The 15,298-nt window shown below is 42.6% G+C and overlaps 1 protein-coding gene across 1 annotated transcript in view; it reads left to right on the top strand.

Annotated features, from left to right (window-relative positions):
• The first annotated feature begins 1,782 nt into the window (after window positions 1-1,782).
• PPFIBP1 (PTPRF interacting protein, binding protein 1 (liprin beta 1)) overlaps window positions 1,783-15,298 on the top strand; it is a 39,734-nt gene continuing 26,218 nt past the window's right edge. The window contains exons 1-5 of the mRNA XM_010188449.1: window positions 1,783-1,879; window positions 7,050-7,136; window positions 8,339-8,452; window positions 9,004-9,135; window positions 13,376-13,468. Coding sequence (XP_010186751.1) covers window positions 1,811-1,879; window positions 7,050-7,136; window positions 8,339-8,452; window positions 9,004-9,135; window positions 13,376-13,468 — 495 coding nt within the window. The 5' untranslated portion in view covers window positions 1,783-1,810. The remainder of the gene's footprint in view (window positions 1,880-7,049; window positions 7,137-8,338; window positions 8,453-9,003; window positions 9,136-13,375; window positions 13,469-15,298) is intronic.

The following is a 15,298-nucleotide window of genomic DNA, read 5'->3' as shown; positions in this document are numbered from 1 at the left end:
CAACTGAGCGATTCTGTGATTCTGTGATTTGGACAACAGGGTGATTCCCAAGTGGAGGAAGCAGTTTGGATAGCCAGAAATCATCTCATATTTCTTATTAATGGAAAAATCTTGTATTCAAACCAAAGTTTGTTGTTTGATTGTCTTGGTGTGGGTGTACAGTACATTCATTTGGCTCAGCTTCTGCTTATGTTGAGTTTAGCTGTAGAAAGGTCCTATGGTGATGTGTGGCACATAGGCATTTACCACCAAATGCCTGTTTTGAGATCCCTCCTCGAGTCGCAATATGAGAGGAGCGTTGTGGTACCGTTCCAGTCTGTCATCATAAACTGCCTCCTGGCAACACTTTTTGTCTGTGAGAGATCTCCCTCTCAAAGTTCTTGAAACACAGGACCCTGTTTCTTGCTACAGTTGATCATCCAGACTAGTGTGTTTTTAACACTGGAAGATAATATGGGCTCATTTATAGCACATCTTGGCATGGCATCTTCATGCATGGTGGATGAGTTCATTGGCAGTAAAAACAGCCCATGCAGCCCTGCGCTGGAGCACAGAGAGGCCCTGATGGCAGAGCCATTGAAAAATCACCATTGCCACTTCAAAATGCGTCAGTCTGGTGTAAAAAACACAGCTTCCACTCCTCTTCCACTCTTCTTTTTTGTTCTGGGTTATTCAGTATTCATGGGTTTGAGATTTTTATCTATCAATGGTAGTGGCAAATGTAATTTCTTTTTTATAGTAATCTCTTTTTAATAATAATATCTTTTTAATAATAGAAGCTGGGGTTTTTCAGATAATTATGGGACTCTTGGAGACTGGCTCTGTGGTCAAAAATACTAAGGATTTGCTGTACTGCTGTTGTTATTGCGTCAATTGAAACTTCAATGTAAAGACAGAGGTTCGTTGTTGTTACTGCGTTTTCATGGACTCATTCAGGTTAAAAAAGGTCCTTAAGATCATAGAGTCCAAGCTCAAACCTAACACTTGCCAGATCCACCACTAAACCATGTCCTGAAGTGCCACATCTATCCATCCTTTAAATACCTCCAGGGATGGTGACTCAACCACTTCCCTGGGCAGCCTGTTGCAATGCCCAATAACCCTTTTGGTGAAGAAATCTGACATAAACTTGAGACAAGCTGCTCGTGAGAACTGGGGCTCTTGAGTCCCAGACCTTTTCCGTGCTCTTTTTCTTGGCATCTACAAGTGAATGACAGGTGTTCTTCCAGCTTTTACAATTAATAGCCCATGAAGAAAAGAAAAAATCCTCCTGTTTACTTTGCAGGCAGGTAAAGGGATCAGAATTGCTCTTTTCTTGTATGCTTTTGGGTTGGATGATTTCCGCAGGGCCGGGAGGGGGTTGCTCTCGCAGGGGGCTGTTCAGCAAGGAGCGAGGGTGGAGTTGACAGCTGCCACCAGAGCAGGGCTGCCTCTTACTCCCTGTCTGGTTTACACAGCTCAGTGCCCCGCTGCCTGCATCTTCCTCCACCTCGCTGCCTGCCGTTTGCCGTTGGGATCTCGGTGGCAGGCTCAGGTTGGAGGAAGCGTTGATCTTCCCGGGCTTTGATGTGTTAATTCCCCAGAGGAGCTGCTGGCTCCGCCTGAGGAGCGCTGTTGCTGCTTCTCGGGCTCTGCTTCCCACATCTCCCCCTCTGCTGCCACGTTTGCCTCCATCCTTGGTTAGAGGAGGAAACCTGCCGTCACTTAACCTCCCCGTCTCGGTTCAGAGGAGCCCTGACGGTGCCTGCGGTGCTGGGGCCGCAGCTCTCAGCCTCGGCTGCCTGCCACAGTCGCTCGTGTCCTTAAATGCATGAAGATAGTCATGACCAGCATGGAGTATAGCTGGGACATTCACGGACACTGTGTCTGGCTAAATAAGGTAAGGCTATCTGTGTTTGTTCTGGCTCTTGCATTTCTCCCAGTGACAAGCCATAGCTGGGCAACGCTGGTAGGGAATAAGGATTTCATCTTTCTCTTGTGTCGGATACCAGCTAAGCTGCTGTCGAAGAAACTGAATATTTTGAAACGGTTGCATCTTCGCTATTCAACAGCTGTGTTGTTTATATTTAGAAAATGTTTCAGGTAAACTCCTGAGAGCGACGTTCTGTCTTAAACTGGTTTTCTTTCAGAATTCACTTCTATTGTAGTGAAGCCTTTAAAATACAATGTGGGGGGTGGGTTGATTGGGATCGTGGAGTTTTTTCCACCGCCCCTGCTCATTCTGTAAGAAGGAACTAATCTGTAAACTTTAGGAAAAGCTCAGGTCTGTCTGCCAGCTGCCAGAGCATGCGGAGCAGGCTGCAAATATTCAGCGCAATGAGCAGGGAGGTGTGAAGTACAGGAGATGCCAGTTTGGGAGGGCAGCAGTGTGCTTCCACACAAACTGGTTGTACACTGGTATGGATTGTGTTCAGGCAGATTCGATCAGTAAATTTGGGATGGAATCGATATTTACAGAGGGTAAAGGTGTCACGTCTGTATCACAGGGGAAACAGTGGCGAATACTTTGCTTGGAAAACCTGAGGGCTCTTGGGCACACCAAGGGATGTTGAGGTAGCTGAGGCTGGAGGAGCCCCCTTGCAGGAGACTCTTAATAATCAGAGAGAACAAGCAGAACAGCGGTAGCTGTGCTTAACTGAGCGTAGGCAATGTGTATTATAATGATGTGAACATCATAAGCATGTTGATGAGCTCTGATTTAACTCCAGGTGGCCAGGAAAGCTCACTTGCCCAACTGTTGACTGGACTGTGGTGGTCAAAACAGTCAGTGCAATCTGCCGTACAAGAAAATAGCGCTTTGGAGTAGCAGCTCCTTCTATACAAACCAAATTGCATCTACAAGAAGAGCAGTGTGATCTGTGCTGTGTATTTTGCCTCAAAAGCAGAAGAAAAGATGAAGGGAAATGAGGGTATCAGCTGCTGTAGGCTGAAAAGGAGTTTTATTTTCGAAAGGAGAATTCAGCAACTGAGAGGAAACATTTTTTTAATTATTAGGAGGTTTAAAAAAGCAACTATTAGAAACTTTCCTGCAGTTTGGAATGCTAACTCACTTCCAGGGAAACAGGATTAAAGACTGAGGGCAGGCAAACTGTGGAAGTTTGGTGATGCATCTACTTATTACAGGAATAATTCCCTCCAGAGCAGTGTGGATTTTTACACTTACATGATTGCAGACAAAGCTCACACACATGTTTAGCAGATTAGCCACAGATTGATCTTGCAGAATTTTTAAGTGCATTGTGTCTGATCTTGTAAGGCATTTTAAGTAAATGCTTAACCTCATACTTCTGCGAAGCCTCAGTGGCATCGTGACAACTGTTATTTTGTTTCTAGGATTGAGGTCAGTATTAGTAAATTTGCATTCTCTTTCCAAACAGTATTTTGCAATTAATCCCTAAATTGAAAACATATGCAAAGTCTAACCACGTAATTGAAGATAGATTTTCAGTTGCTTTTGAAAAAGAGCCTTCTTTGGAAAATGGCAGAGCTTGCCTTACACAGCTAGTAAACTATGATAATCCTGTATTGACTTCAATAATGCAAATTTAATCGAGAACTACTAAGTGTCCCAAATACGCTTGGAGTTGCTGTTGAACCAAATATTTACTTTTCTTCTCCAAAGTTTGGCCATTGCTTTACAGGGTGAGTAGTTGCCAGGCTCAGTCCCAGGGAAGGCTGTGGGTCCCCAGGTGGAGAGAAGCTCCTGAAGGACACGCTGGGCGCTGCTCACCCAGGTTTTGCACACACCAGCTCTCCTGGCATCTTTCAGACCTCCCTGCAGCTCATACCTCCCCGCTGGGGCTCCCTCTACCCCATCTGCTGGTGCACTGATTTACCATATCCAGTGTTTTGTCATCTTCCCTGTCCATTTCTCTTCACTCCTACCCACTGCTATCATTACCCTGTTCTTCTTTTCATGTGTTTTATCTCCTCTCTTCTTTCCTCATCGCTTTGAGAAGAAGAGAAGGCTCCGGGGTACATTATTGCAGCCTTCCAGTTCCTGAAGGGGTCCTACAGGAAAGCTGGGGAGCGACTTTTTACAAGGGCACGTAGCAACAGAACGAGATGGAAAGGTTTCAAACTGGAAGAGGGCAGATTTAGACTGGATATTAGGAAGAAATTCTTTACTGTGCGGGTGGTGAGGCACTGGCACAGATTGCCCACGGAAGTTGTCCATGCCCCCTCCCTGGAAGTGTTCAAGACCAGGTTGGACAGGGCTTTGGGCAACCTGGTCTGGTGGGAGGTGTCCTTGTAGGCAGGAAGATTGGACTGGATGATCTTTGAGGTTCCTTCCAACTCAAATCATTCTGTGATTCTATGATTCCGGGAAGCAAATCGAACCAGGTATCAACTTTTTACCTTTGAAGGCAGCTCAGAGGAGAGATGCGGGAAGGCATCGTGTGGCCACTGCCTGCAGGTCTCTGACTTCTGCACCACTACAGGAGCTGCTGGGGCTGCTGCTCTGTGAAACAGCTGCCAGGGCCTTTCTGTATCGTCCTTTTTTCAACTCTCCTCTTTTTCCCTGCTGAAACCAAAGTCAGTAACTTTCTTGCCTTTTCATACCTAAAATGAAGAGTCAGTCTCAGGCATTACACAGAAGTTACAACATTTCAGGCAAAATGTAAACTGCTTTTGGATTGAGCACAAAGTTTTCAGGTTTTGGTGTAATACAGGGGGTCTGGTTTTATGCAGATTTTACAAAATATTTCTGTTGGTAGCCAGTAAAGACATCTTAGTATTTGGTTTTGTGGGAGAGCAAGCTTTACCCAAGTCCTGTTTGAGGTTCCCATCACCTTGTCCTTCTTCCTGATGGCAACGTTCAGCTGCGACCTGAGCTCTCACTCTCTGAATGCTCCTATTTTAATGCCAAGTGTGATGTGCTGAGCAAAACAGGATTTTTTTGAGAAATGTGAAGAGTTTAACAACAAAGATGTCTTGGCAAGATGCTGTGCACAATGACTAACATTCTGCTTTAACACCTCATCGGTTTTCACAGCGTTGTAAAGACATTTTCATCGTAGTGTGAAACCAATACTTACCTCCCCATGTTTTCTTCACGCCATCTTTGGTTTTAGTTAATCTGTGTCTGGTTACGCTGACTGGAGGTATCAAGTGGTTCAGAGGTTTGGGTACTGATGTGGTGCTTGGGAGGCAGGTAGTTGAGTCTGTGCTTTGATGAGGATTTTCGTGTGGGCCCCAGCAGGAAGAAGGGGTGTCTTTGCACCTCAGCTGCCTGCTTGTAATGAGGATTTCCTACATCAGACACGTACACTCTGGATTGATAAATGTGTTGTGTATTACAAAATATGGATGCTGTATGTACAGAGGCTGAGTAAGAGCCTGAGATGTACTGGAGGACTTTAAATGAGAAGGGAGCTACAGAATAGCAAAAGTATGCAAAAATATTGGGTTTGTATTTCACGTACAAGTCAAGTTACAAAACGTAAAGCGTAATTTGCTAGTTGAGCTGCTAACAAGTTTATTTTGGAAACTCTTGACTTCTTTCACCTACATTAAAGTGTTGCAAAACTGAAGATCTCACTGATCTTGAATGAAAATCCCGTGGCATGAGCTAAATTCTGGTGGAGGTCAGGGGAAAAATGGGACAAACTCCGAAGCTTAAAGTACTTCTGCCTTGGTGCTTAGTGTCTGGATGGTCAGAAGGCCTAGTAATTTACTCCTAAGTAATTCAGATACGGGGTATCATTATGCTATGAGGTATTGGTACAGATTACTAGAGAGCATCCTTTCTTAGTCTGCCGTAGCTCTTGCGGCTTCAAGGGAGATACTGTGATAACCTTGTAGAAGTCCTGCATGTGTGCTTGGGAGATGCGTTTGCTACTGTGCACTGATTTAAAAGCTGCCAGGACACAGCCTGATTTCTTGAGAACACTTAAGGTGAGGTAAAATACTTTGTACTTCCGTCTGTTTACTTTTTGTCTAAACTTTAAGTGGTGCTGGTGAGGATTTGGTTCTTTCAGTTTCAAATGGGGCAGTTTGTCCCACCACCCAAGGTCAGACATGTAACTTGGAAAAGTAGTTTTAGCCAGCAGGTTTCCTGAGGCATCCCCTGCCATCGGAGGAGATGAGCTGCTTGAAAGGGCGATTCAAAGCTGGAGCCCAAGGCTTGCAGCTCCTGAGTGGTGGTGGCCGCTCAAGGCAGGGTGGTGCAGCAGACTCACCGGGGCACGAGGATCAGTCACCCGTTTTATTTCATCGCATGTTCAGAGGGAAATCAAGGCCCCTCAATGTTGATGGCAGTCTCTGCTGAGCTTGCTGGATTTCAGAGCAGCTTCTCAGACTCGTCTAAGCGATTTATGCAATGATGGGAACAAGAATTTATTTCCTGAGCCGAGATCTGATTGTGGCGTCCATCACAGAGTGCTTTGAGACAGCTTTGAATATGGATGGAGTAAAATCCTTCTCACTGCTCAAGAGCATTGAAGTTATTATGAAGAAAGAAAGTTGCTGATTCCTCTGAACCCTCTGATAGCATTAACATGTATTCTTGTTTCTCTTTAGCCTCAGGCAGCTTTCCAAAGAAATGCGTTTAGAGTGCAGACGTTCACCCATACCCAGTAAAATGTGCCTGATGTAAAAGGATGTCTCTTACTGTGTGTTTTAGCAAAAAATTGTTTGACTTGCAAGAAGCATAATGCACATTTTGTAGATTGTACGTTGATTTTTTTTCACTTGCCAAATGTCTCAGGGTATTTGTCTCTTTGCAAGTATGGCTTAGCATAGTACATCATTGAGCACAAATTTTGTTAACAAAATGCTGAATGCACAATAAGTTAATTCTGCAGAATTGGGTCACCAGAAGGTTCTTCCTTTCTCATCTTTAAGCCCCTGAACAATCTTTGTCCTGAATGGTGGTCCTGTATTCTTTGTTGACAGTTTGTTTGATCTGTAACCCTCTGGGGGCTGGAGAATACTTTAAATGTGTTCTTGAACTGTGCAGACTAAAAATACTCCTTCAATGCGTTGATAATGTTGAGTGACACTTATGGTACGATGGCTGACTATGCAATATTTGCTGTCTTTTTAAGACTAATGGTCACATATCTGGGAATGGAGATGTGTATCAAGAAAGGCTGGCTCGTCTGGAAAATGATAAGGAATCTCTTGTTCTGCAAGTGAGTAGTCCCCTAAATTATTTTTATTCTGCTCTTGCATTCATAAGACTTTTTGATAGTAGGTGATAAAATCTCTGAGGATTTATTTGCAGTTGTGTCATCCTGAATGATGTTCAGAAGGCTTGCTGATACCTGCGATTCAACCTGAATTAAGGATAGGTGTGAGTTTGGATTGTAGAAAAAAAAATATCTAAAGACCTTTCTTTCTGTGTATCTGATCTCTTTTTGAATCTTGTTAGCTGAGCAGGTCTGCAGAGCAACCACCTTCTTAGATTCACGTGTGTCCTTAAGATCACCATTTTCCATGACAGTTCACATGCTGTCTGCATCAGATGACAAATGTCCAGTCCTCATGAAAGGTGGCAGAAGCTGTGGGTTTGGCTAACGGTGGGGGAGGAGAAGCAGCTCCTCAGAGGTCCTGCTGACCTGCTGCTGGGCTGAGCTGGGTCAGCTCTGGTGTTCCTGTCAGCTGGTTTACTCTTGCCGTCGAAGTCGGGACTGCCTGGAATCCCTTGGCCTGCACTGATGTGGACCTGGTTCAGGGGCTGTGACCACTGAGCGCTGCTGTAGGCAGCTTGCCCTCGTTCCTAGCAGTACTGCAGATTTCTTCAAAAGAGCCTGTTTAAAACAAAAACTTCATTCAGAAAAGGCAAAATGGGAATCGGTCTGAAGTCTCAAAGGTGGTGTCTTCATCTTGCCTAGCCTCAGTCTGTGTGTTTTAACCTCCTTCGTTTTTATTGTTCTGAAAAGGAGAAGCTGTATGCTTCACATGTACACTGTGTTCAGTCACTTGGAAAGGAGAATAAATTATATGGAGTGAGGTTTAGCTATTTGGTTGTTAAGGTAGGAGGTAGTGGGTTTTAGTTAATGTATTGTCACAGCAAAGGCGTTATTGTTGGCTGTAAAATGCAGCAGCCACCCCTTCTGTAAACTTCCAGGACAAGTCAGGAGGGGAGTTGCAGAATTGCAATGTGTCTGACAGAATTTTGGCTGAAATTCCAGTAAATGTGAGGGGAGAGCTTTCCCTCCCCTCCTGGAGGACTCTGTGTCCACTGCAGACCTCTGCTACTCCTCCTTCTCCCACAGTGGTCCCACTTATCTTTGGCTCAGCCAGCACTGTTTCTCACATACAGTTCTTCAGGTGACACATATGGCATGAGTGCAAGGTGCTAAACATGCATCCCTTTTTCTCCACTGTGCAGGTAAGTGTGCTCACAGACCAAGTGGAAGCCCAAGGAGAAAAGATTCGGGATCTGGAGTTCTGTCTAGAGGAGCACAGGGAGAAGCTGAATGCCACAGAAGAGATGCTGCAACAGGTATTTCACAGCCTCATATCTGTCTTGCTGTCTGTCTTTGTTCTGTCTTAACAAACTGCATTTTGCTTTGGTGAGAGCAGTGTACTTCAAGGTGTTGCACCCCTTGATGTCTCTTAACCAAGTGATGATTTTTTACCATACCTGCTTTAGAGTCTTTATACTTGATAATGTCAGTGCTGCTTTGCACTGTAGGAATCCAGTTCTGCTCTTCTTTGAGCCTTTCCTCACTGAACTTCAAAGAGACTTGAATTAAAGCCTCTGGCAGTGTGGGTGGATTCCCCTCAAAGCTTCTTGCCCAGAGCAACTGATGACAGACAAGTCTTTTTCTCATCCTGGCAGCCAACCTGTGATAGTGCCCCTATTATCTCAGATGTATCCTAGGTGCCTGGAGTCTGTCAGGTGGGTAATAACTGTGTCTCAGGGCTTCAGAGAGTGCAAGGACAAGTGTGATGCTTTTCCCCATGAAAGAGGCCTTTAGCTATAGAAATGAATTGCTGATTTCTTCCCCTTTGATGAATAATTCTGTTATGTTCCTCTTTATCTTGAATCAGGAGCTTTTGAGCAGAACATCCCTTGAAACACAGAAGCTGGATCTTATGGCAGAGATTTCCACTCTGAAGTTAAAGCTTACATCTGTAGAGAAGGATAGATTGGACTATGAGGACAGATTCAGAGACACAGAGGTGAGTAAAACCCAACCACATAAATTGTGAAAGCTGTGTGTGGCTTCACGTCACTTGAATATTTCCTGGGAAATTTCTTTTTTTTTTTTTTTTTTTGGCCAGGCAGAAAGGGAACTCATCTTTAAGGGTAAAACATACATCTTTTAAAATAAAAAGTGTCCTCTCTCTGTGTAAAACCAGAGTTTACCGAAGATTTCCAAAACCAGTTTTTGATTTCTGCCATCAGGAGGGCTGGCATTTAGAATGGATTTGAATAAAATCATGAACATACTGCTCTCTCCTGTCCCAACTTGAAACTGTCACTGTCTTGGTAAAGTATTTCTGAGGCAAATGCTTAAGCCTATCACAAATACAAAAAACATGCATGGGCAAAGACACAGCACATTAAAAGACATAACTTTTGGTTTCAGTAACACAGAAAATGAGGTGACTCAGTGTGAGGGCATTTCGAAGCCTCACTTCAAACCCCAGCCTTACAGAAGCCCAGGACAAAGAGGGCAGCAGTTCCTCATCGCAGCCTGGCTTCAAGGCCAGCAGTGCACAGTGGTGCCAGGCAGAGCTGCAGCCCAGAGCTGCCAGCCCTGGGGCATGTGCTCTCTATGTGCCGCAGATCTGTGTAGCTGAACCTTGCTTGTGTTTGAAGCCAGAGAGCCTCAAAGCAGGTGGGCAAACCCAGTTTTTCAGGAAATTCCAAAACTCAGGCCGAGCTTCACTGCCAGGATGACATACCCCGTGTCAGAAATACCTTGGAGTCTAACCAGGATGCAAAACTAAATTTCTCATTCTGGGTTCATCAGTGAGCTGAAATGTTGGATTTTTGTATTGTTGATGTTTCAGACATCATTCATTTCTAGAAGGGAAGAAGCCATAATATCATTACAGGAGACAAAATTTGCCCTTCCCACTTCAATCAGGGGTTTATCAACTCCCTTCCAGTTTCCTACATGTTTTCCAGTGAAGTGTCGTTTCTCATTTGTATTGCAAGCGTAAAAGCAAAAGTTAGGCTTGCTTTTTGCATTGCTTTCTTTGGGCCCGTCTGAAGTAATATGCAGACCCAGTGAAGTCCACAGGTTGAAAACTCAAATCATGTTCATCTTTGAATGGTAGTGACCATTTATATGGTGATGATGGTATCCATTCCTGCAGGACAGCACACCTGAGTGCTGCCAAGCTGTGTATCAGATTCACGTTGCCTCCAGGCAAGTACTGTGCATAGCAATGCTGAAGAAATTGGCAGGTGGAGAGAATCATGGAAGATCTTCTGTGTCCATAGGAGGTGTGTTAAGAGCTGGCTGCTTTCTCAGCTCCCATGAGGAATCTCTGCCCACACAGTGCTTGGCTCTTCCATGAATTAGAGCATAAAACAGATCACTTTCTTCGCCTGTATACTGACACCTATCATAAGCAGCCCAAACAATAGATAAATGGTTTGACATCAGCAATATATGGCTTTGGAGAGGCAAGGTTTGGTCCAAACTCCTGCAGTGAGCGGATGCTCTCAGAACTGAATTCTACTTCATCACCATTTGTAAACAGCCCGTGGTTTCTCATGCTTTCCAAAACAGGTAACAAAAGTGGTTGGGCTTTGGGTGATTTGCTTCCTCTCTTTCTGTTCTTATTTTTAATGAATATGTTTCTTTGCTGAGCTTTCTTATACTCCCCCTTCTTTCATTTCCCTCCTGAACTACAGTCACTCCATAACTTAAATAGCACAATTCAGACAGCAGACTGAGAAGGTGGATTTGGAGCTACCTCTTCTCTGAAAAGTGGTTAGTGTGAGGACCATAACACGCATGTCTGTAGACTCAGTGCAATAGGCGTACCTGTGTGGCAGCTATGGTCACTGTTCTCTTTGAAATACCTTGAAATACACTTAACGTCTTTGATAAAAATAAGATAACCTAAATTATGTTTTAAAGGTGTACTATAATTAAAGGTAACTATAATTAGGAGGTGTTTTGGAGGCAGGATTTATTCAGAATTGCGCAATATTTTATTCAGTGTTGATGTAATTATATTGCTGTTTAAAGTAATAGATGATCACTTATTTCAGCAGAGCTGAGTATTTAAATGAATATTCAGAATACTCTGCCATAAAACATGTTATGGCATTTACATGCAGTGTTCAAAATGAAAAGATTTCACACCCAAACTGGGAAAGAAAAACTAAGAATATTACTTCTGTTTTTATTTAGAGAAAAGAAAGTGAAAATAAATTTTAAAAATTGACATCCTAAAACAACTTTTGTGGAGCTACTGTCTCCTACATAATTACCATTCAGATTAAATCTTTCATATTGTCCAGTTTTGACTTAACGTCTGTTGTTGCAGCTTCCCATTCCAGCTTGGTAGGTTTCTCTTATTCACTGATCTTTCTTTAAACAGATTCTTTGCTAGATAAGTAAGCTTTTTTTCCTTTGTGCTCTAGGACTTTCCTGTCTAGATCTTCACAAATACAGAGCTTTTTTCAAAGTTAATTGTATACTTCACAGAAATTCAGAATCATTCTGTTCTTTAAACCATTCCAGTCTTTCCACTTTCTCAGCAGACACCAGTATTATTTTCCTTAAGGAGCATGGGTGGTCTGAGTTGGGCTTAGTTTATGTAAGAAAATATCCTACAATGGAGTTTATTTAGGGAGGAGTCCATAACCAGACATGGTCTTTGAAGCAGCAGCCAGAGGTTAAACTGGCTCACTCATGGGGAATTCTTCGTAATTTAACCACCACCAATTTCCTTTGGGCAGATGAATTTCTGAATGGAGCAAAACTACACATGTAGTTTGCGTTTTCCAGTTCCTCATGAGGGTCTGTTTATGTAACCTGGTGAATCTTAAACATAATCCTCAAAAAGATGAGAAAGAACATAATTTACAGTTACTGTGTTGTAGATGACTTAAGACATGGGTTAATGTTGCGCTTGCAGGCGAGTAATCAGAAATATTTTTAGAGCAAAGCACACTGTTAGGACTGTAGTTGTATTTAACCCTTGAGCAAATTGTACAGTATTTTTGGTTACCAGTGGTAAAGGATCCAGTTACACATGAGGCACATAACAGATTAAGTGGAAGAATTCAGTTTCTGCTCCAGGATCTTATGCTCTGGGACTTTGTTTGCAAGATTTCTCTGTTTTCTGTGACATTGTAAGTGCATCTTTGCACTTCTGTTAATCAATATATGTTGCACTAACTTTTTTCATGAAAGGAGTAGAGTTTTGGTTTGTTATTCCTTTTGCTCACAGGGGCCTTTTGAATCCTGAAAACGGGTTTCCCTCTCCTTCAGTATTTTAAAAGTCACATAGTTCAAGTGATAAATACGTAGGCAACGTATTGTGGTTATTGCTACACAGCATATTCTGGGTCATGCCAGAGCAAAAATGATGGCTGCAGAGAGAAAAGTCCAAAGAAATCGGTTGTGGTAGTGTCAAAGCTGACCATCAGACCTGGGAACATGGATTTGTTAGAGATCTCGAACACTTGGTGTTGATGAGAAACAGCTCAATTAATTAGTCATGGAGACTGACATCCATGTACATTTATACTTGGAAGAATGATGTGCTTTGTAAAGGTCACACGTTGAAGAATCAGTGAGCAACTGCAGGTGTAACCAAATCAGAAAGTCATGCATTAGCAGTAGTCATTACTAACAGCATCATAATGTTCTATATTTTCATTTTCCTTGTAGTTCTGATAATTCAGCTTTGATCTTGCTAAAGAAGTATAGATGCTGCTCCATTGCCATCAGATTCATTAAGCTTAAAATAATAACCAGAGGCTTGTGTGCTCAGAAAATGTGATGTGGGACTGGAAAGCAGGTGTTACTAGGTACCCCTGAATACCCGGTAAATGTCAGCTGCTGGCTTGTTAATTTATACATTACAGATATATATTAATTATACTATTAGCTCTGAAAAAGTTGTGCTTACAGTTGTTAGCACGATGTACAGCATTGCTTGACAAGGATAGGATTTACCTTACCATGTAGGAAGCCAGCAAACGTAAGTACCATACTGTGTTCTGCCCTGTTGCATTTAGTGCAGTAATGCAGAAACTGAGAAATACAGAATATCTCAGAAGCTCTGCATTGCTTGTCTTAGCTATGAATTTGGGTGGTGTGTTTTAGTGTACGGAGTGCCTTTTATTGCTGCTGTGTTTTTGTGGTCCTACCGATGGATAGCTCTTGTTCTCGTTTGTTTACTGAATTTCTTTGTTGTTTCTGGTCTTGTGTTTCCCACCACTCAGGATTTGATCCAGGAAATAAATGAATTGCGGTTGAGAGTGGGAGAAATGGACAACGAAAGACTCCAGTATGAGAAAAAACTGAAAACTACCAAAGTAAGTGAGGCTGAGGGGAAGAAGCAGAGATGGGTGTAAGTCAGGCTTTAGAAGTTCACTCTCTTTTCCCCAGTCCTTGCCTGCACCCTGCAGAATCCTGAGCACACTCAGGCCCAGGGGTTTCATAGTACTCACTCAGCAACAGGGGTTATTTCCAAATTTCATGCTATGGTTTTCAGATATGGGCATTGTTTTTTATAAGGGATCACTCACCGTGCAGCTGGCTGTTAACAAGAAATGATATACCTGTTTAGATCCTTGTTTCACATATGTGTCAAGAAACACCTGTTGCAGTACATAGGGTGTGTGCCATAGGTGAGATCAAAGCTGAGCATATATTTCTTCTAAATGTGCTAAAAATCAGGCACTTCTGAAGAGAAAGCATTCGCATAAGTAATTCTAGAAGCCTGTTTCTATAAGTGTCTAACTTCTCTTTGCCATTTAGCCTTGTCTCTTTTCTATCTTTAGTTTTCTCTCACTCCTCTGTCTCTGTTACCAGTCTTTAATGGCCAAACTTTCTAGTATGAAAATCAAAGTGGGTCAGATGCAGTATGAAAAGCAGCGGATGGAGCAAAAAAGCCAGATGCTAAAGGTGTAGTAGTTTCTGGGTAACATTGGGCCTGTTTTGAAACCTTCATGTTCCACCGTTTTATGGTCTGTCTTGCATCATGCTGTCATGCTCTGTTCTTCATTAATTGCTGTGTGTTGATATGCAATGTGCTCTTTCCCATTAGATGTGGAAAGCTCTTTATGGAGATATTCCTTGTAAACAGCTTTTATATTGGATGGGAGAGGATTTTAGTGTTGTGAACTTTGCAGAGTTCACACATAATGGAATTAGACGTGTTAAAATCATCCCTCTTCCGAGGGAAGATCATCTCTTCTCTAGCTTATGTCCATTATTCAAACAGAACTTTTTCTCACCTTTTTAGAGAAAATTTATTCAAGAAAACTAGATAGAAAATAGTGATTCTTTTATATTGTCTTCTCTCCCACATGTAAATTTACATAATGTCTTTCTAATTCAAAGGAAGAAATACACATCCACAACCACATGCAGCTCTAGTTGCCCACGGGTATAACAGCAGCTTCTCAAGTGACCAAGAGATGGTCGTGTTTTGGAGAAGCATGGGTCCTACACTGGCAGAAATCTTACCAAAATCAGTACCAAGTTGGAGCACTGGAGGACTGTACTGCCCAGCCACTGTTCTGGAAGAAGCTTTGATATCTTGACAACCTTAAGATTGATCTATATTTTAATGATGCTTTGGAGCAAACAGGAACCAATTCCAGAAAATTCTGCAGTCTGGGCCATAGTTTGGGTCAAGACATCACTATATATTTGCAGCAGATCTTTTGAGGGAAGCTCAGGACTGTACCTAAGCCACAGTATTCTGGTTTGGTTTATTCCTTTAAGGATTTAAAACTTCAGTTAGAAGCTGTAAATGCCAAAATTATGAGTCTTGCCTTGTTTTGTTTTGTTTTGTTTACAAATGGTACAAATTAGATTTTCAGTGTTGGGTACATTTGCACCGAGAGTCCTGTCTTGATGATGCTGTTGCACAAGATATCCTCGGACATCAAAGAAACATGTTACTAAACTGGGTAGGATTTGACTCAAATTTTAAAAAGTTAAATGCATGGATCTGTGCCAGTCACTTGCTAGGGCAGATGGTTAGATCTAAGTTATAATTTGACAGCATTTATCTAATACACCCCAGCTCCCCCAAACACCATCTGTCTTATTCCCATGAATCTCAGCTCTAAGCTTCCTTTCCTAATGCTTGATCAGCAAACCCAAACTGTGGCAGAGGTACCACGTTTGTGTCT

This window comes from Mesitornis unicolor, unplaced genomic scaffold, assembly GCF_000695765.1.
Source record: "Mesitornis unicolor isolate BGI_N332 unplaced genomic scaffold, ASM69576v1 scaffold33217, whole genome shotgun sequence".
NCBI classification, from domain to species: Eukaryota; Metazoa; Chordata; class Aves; order Mesitornithiformes; family Mesitornithidae; genus Mesitornis; species Mesitornis unicolor.
Note: the sequence above shows the minus strand (reverse complement) of the source record. Positions and strands in the feature narration are given on the sequence as shown.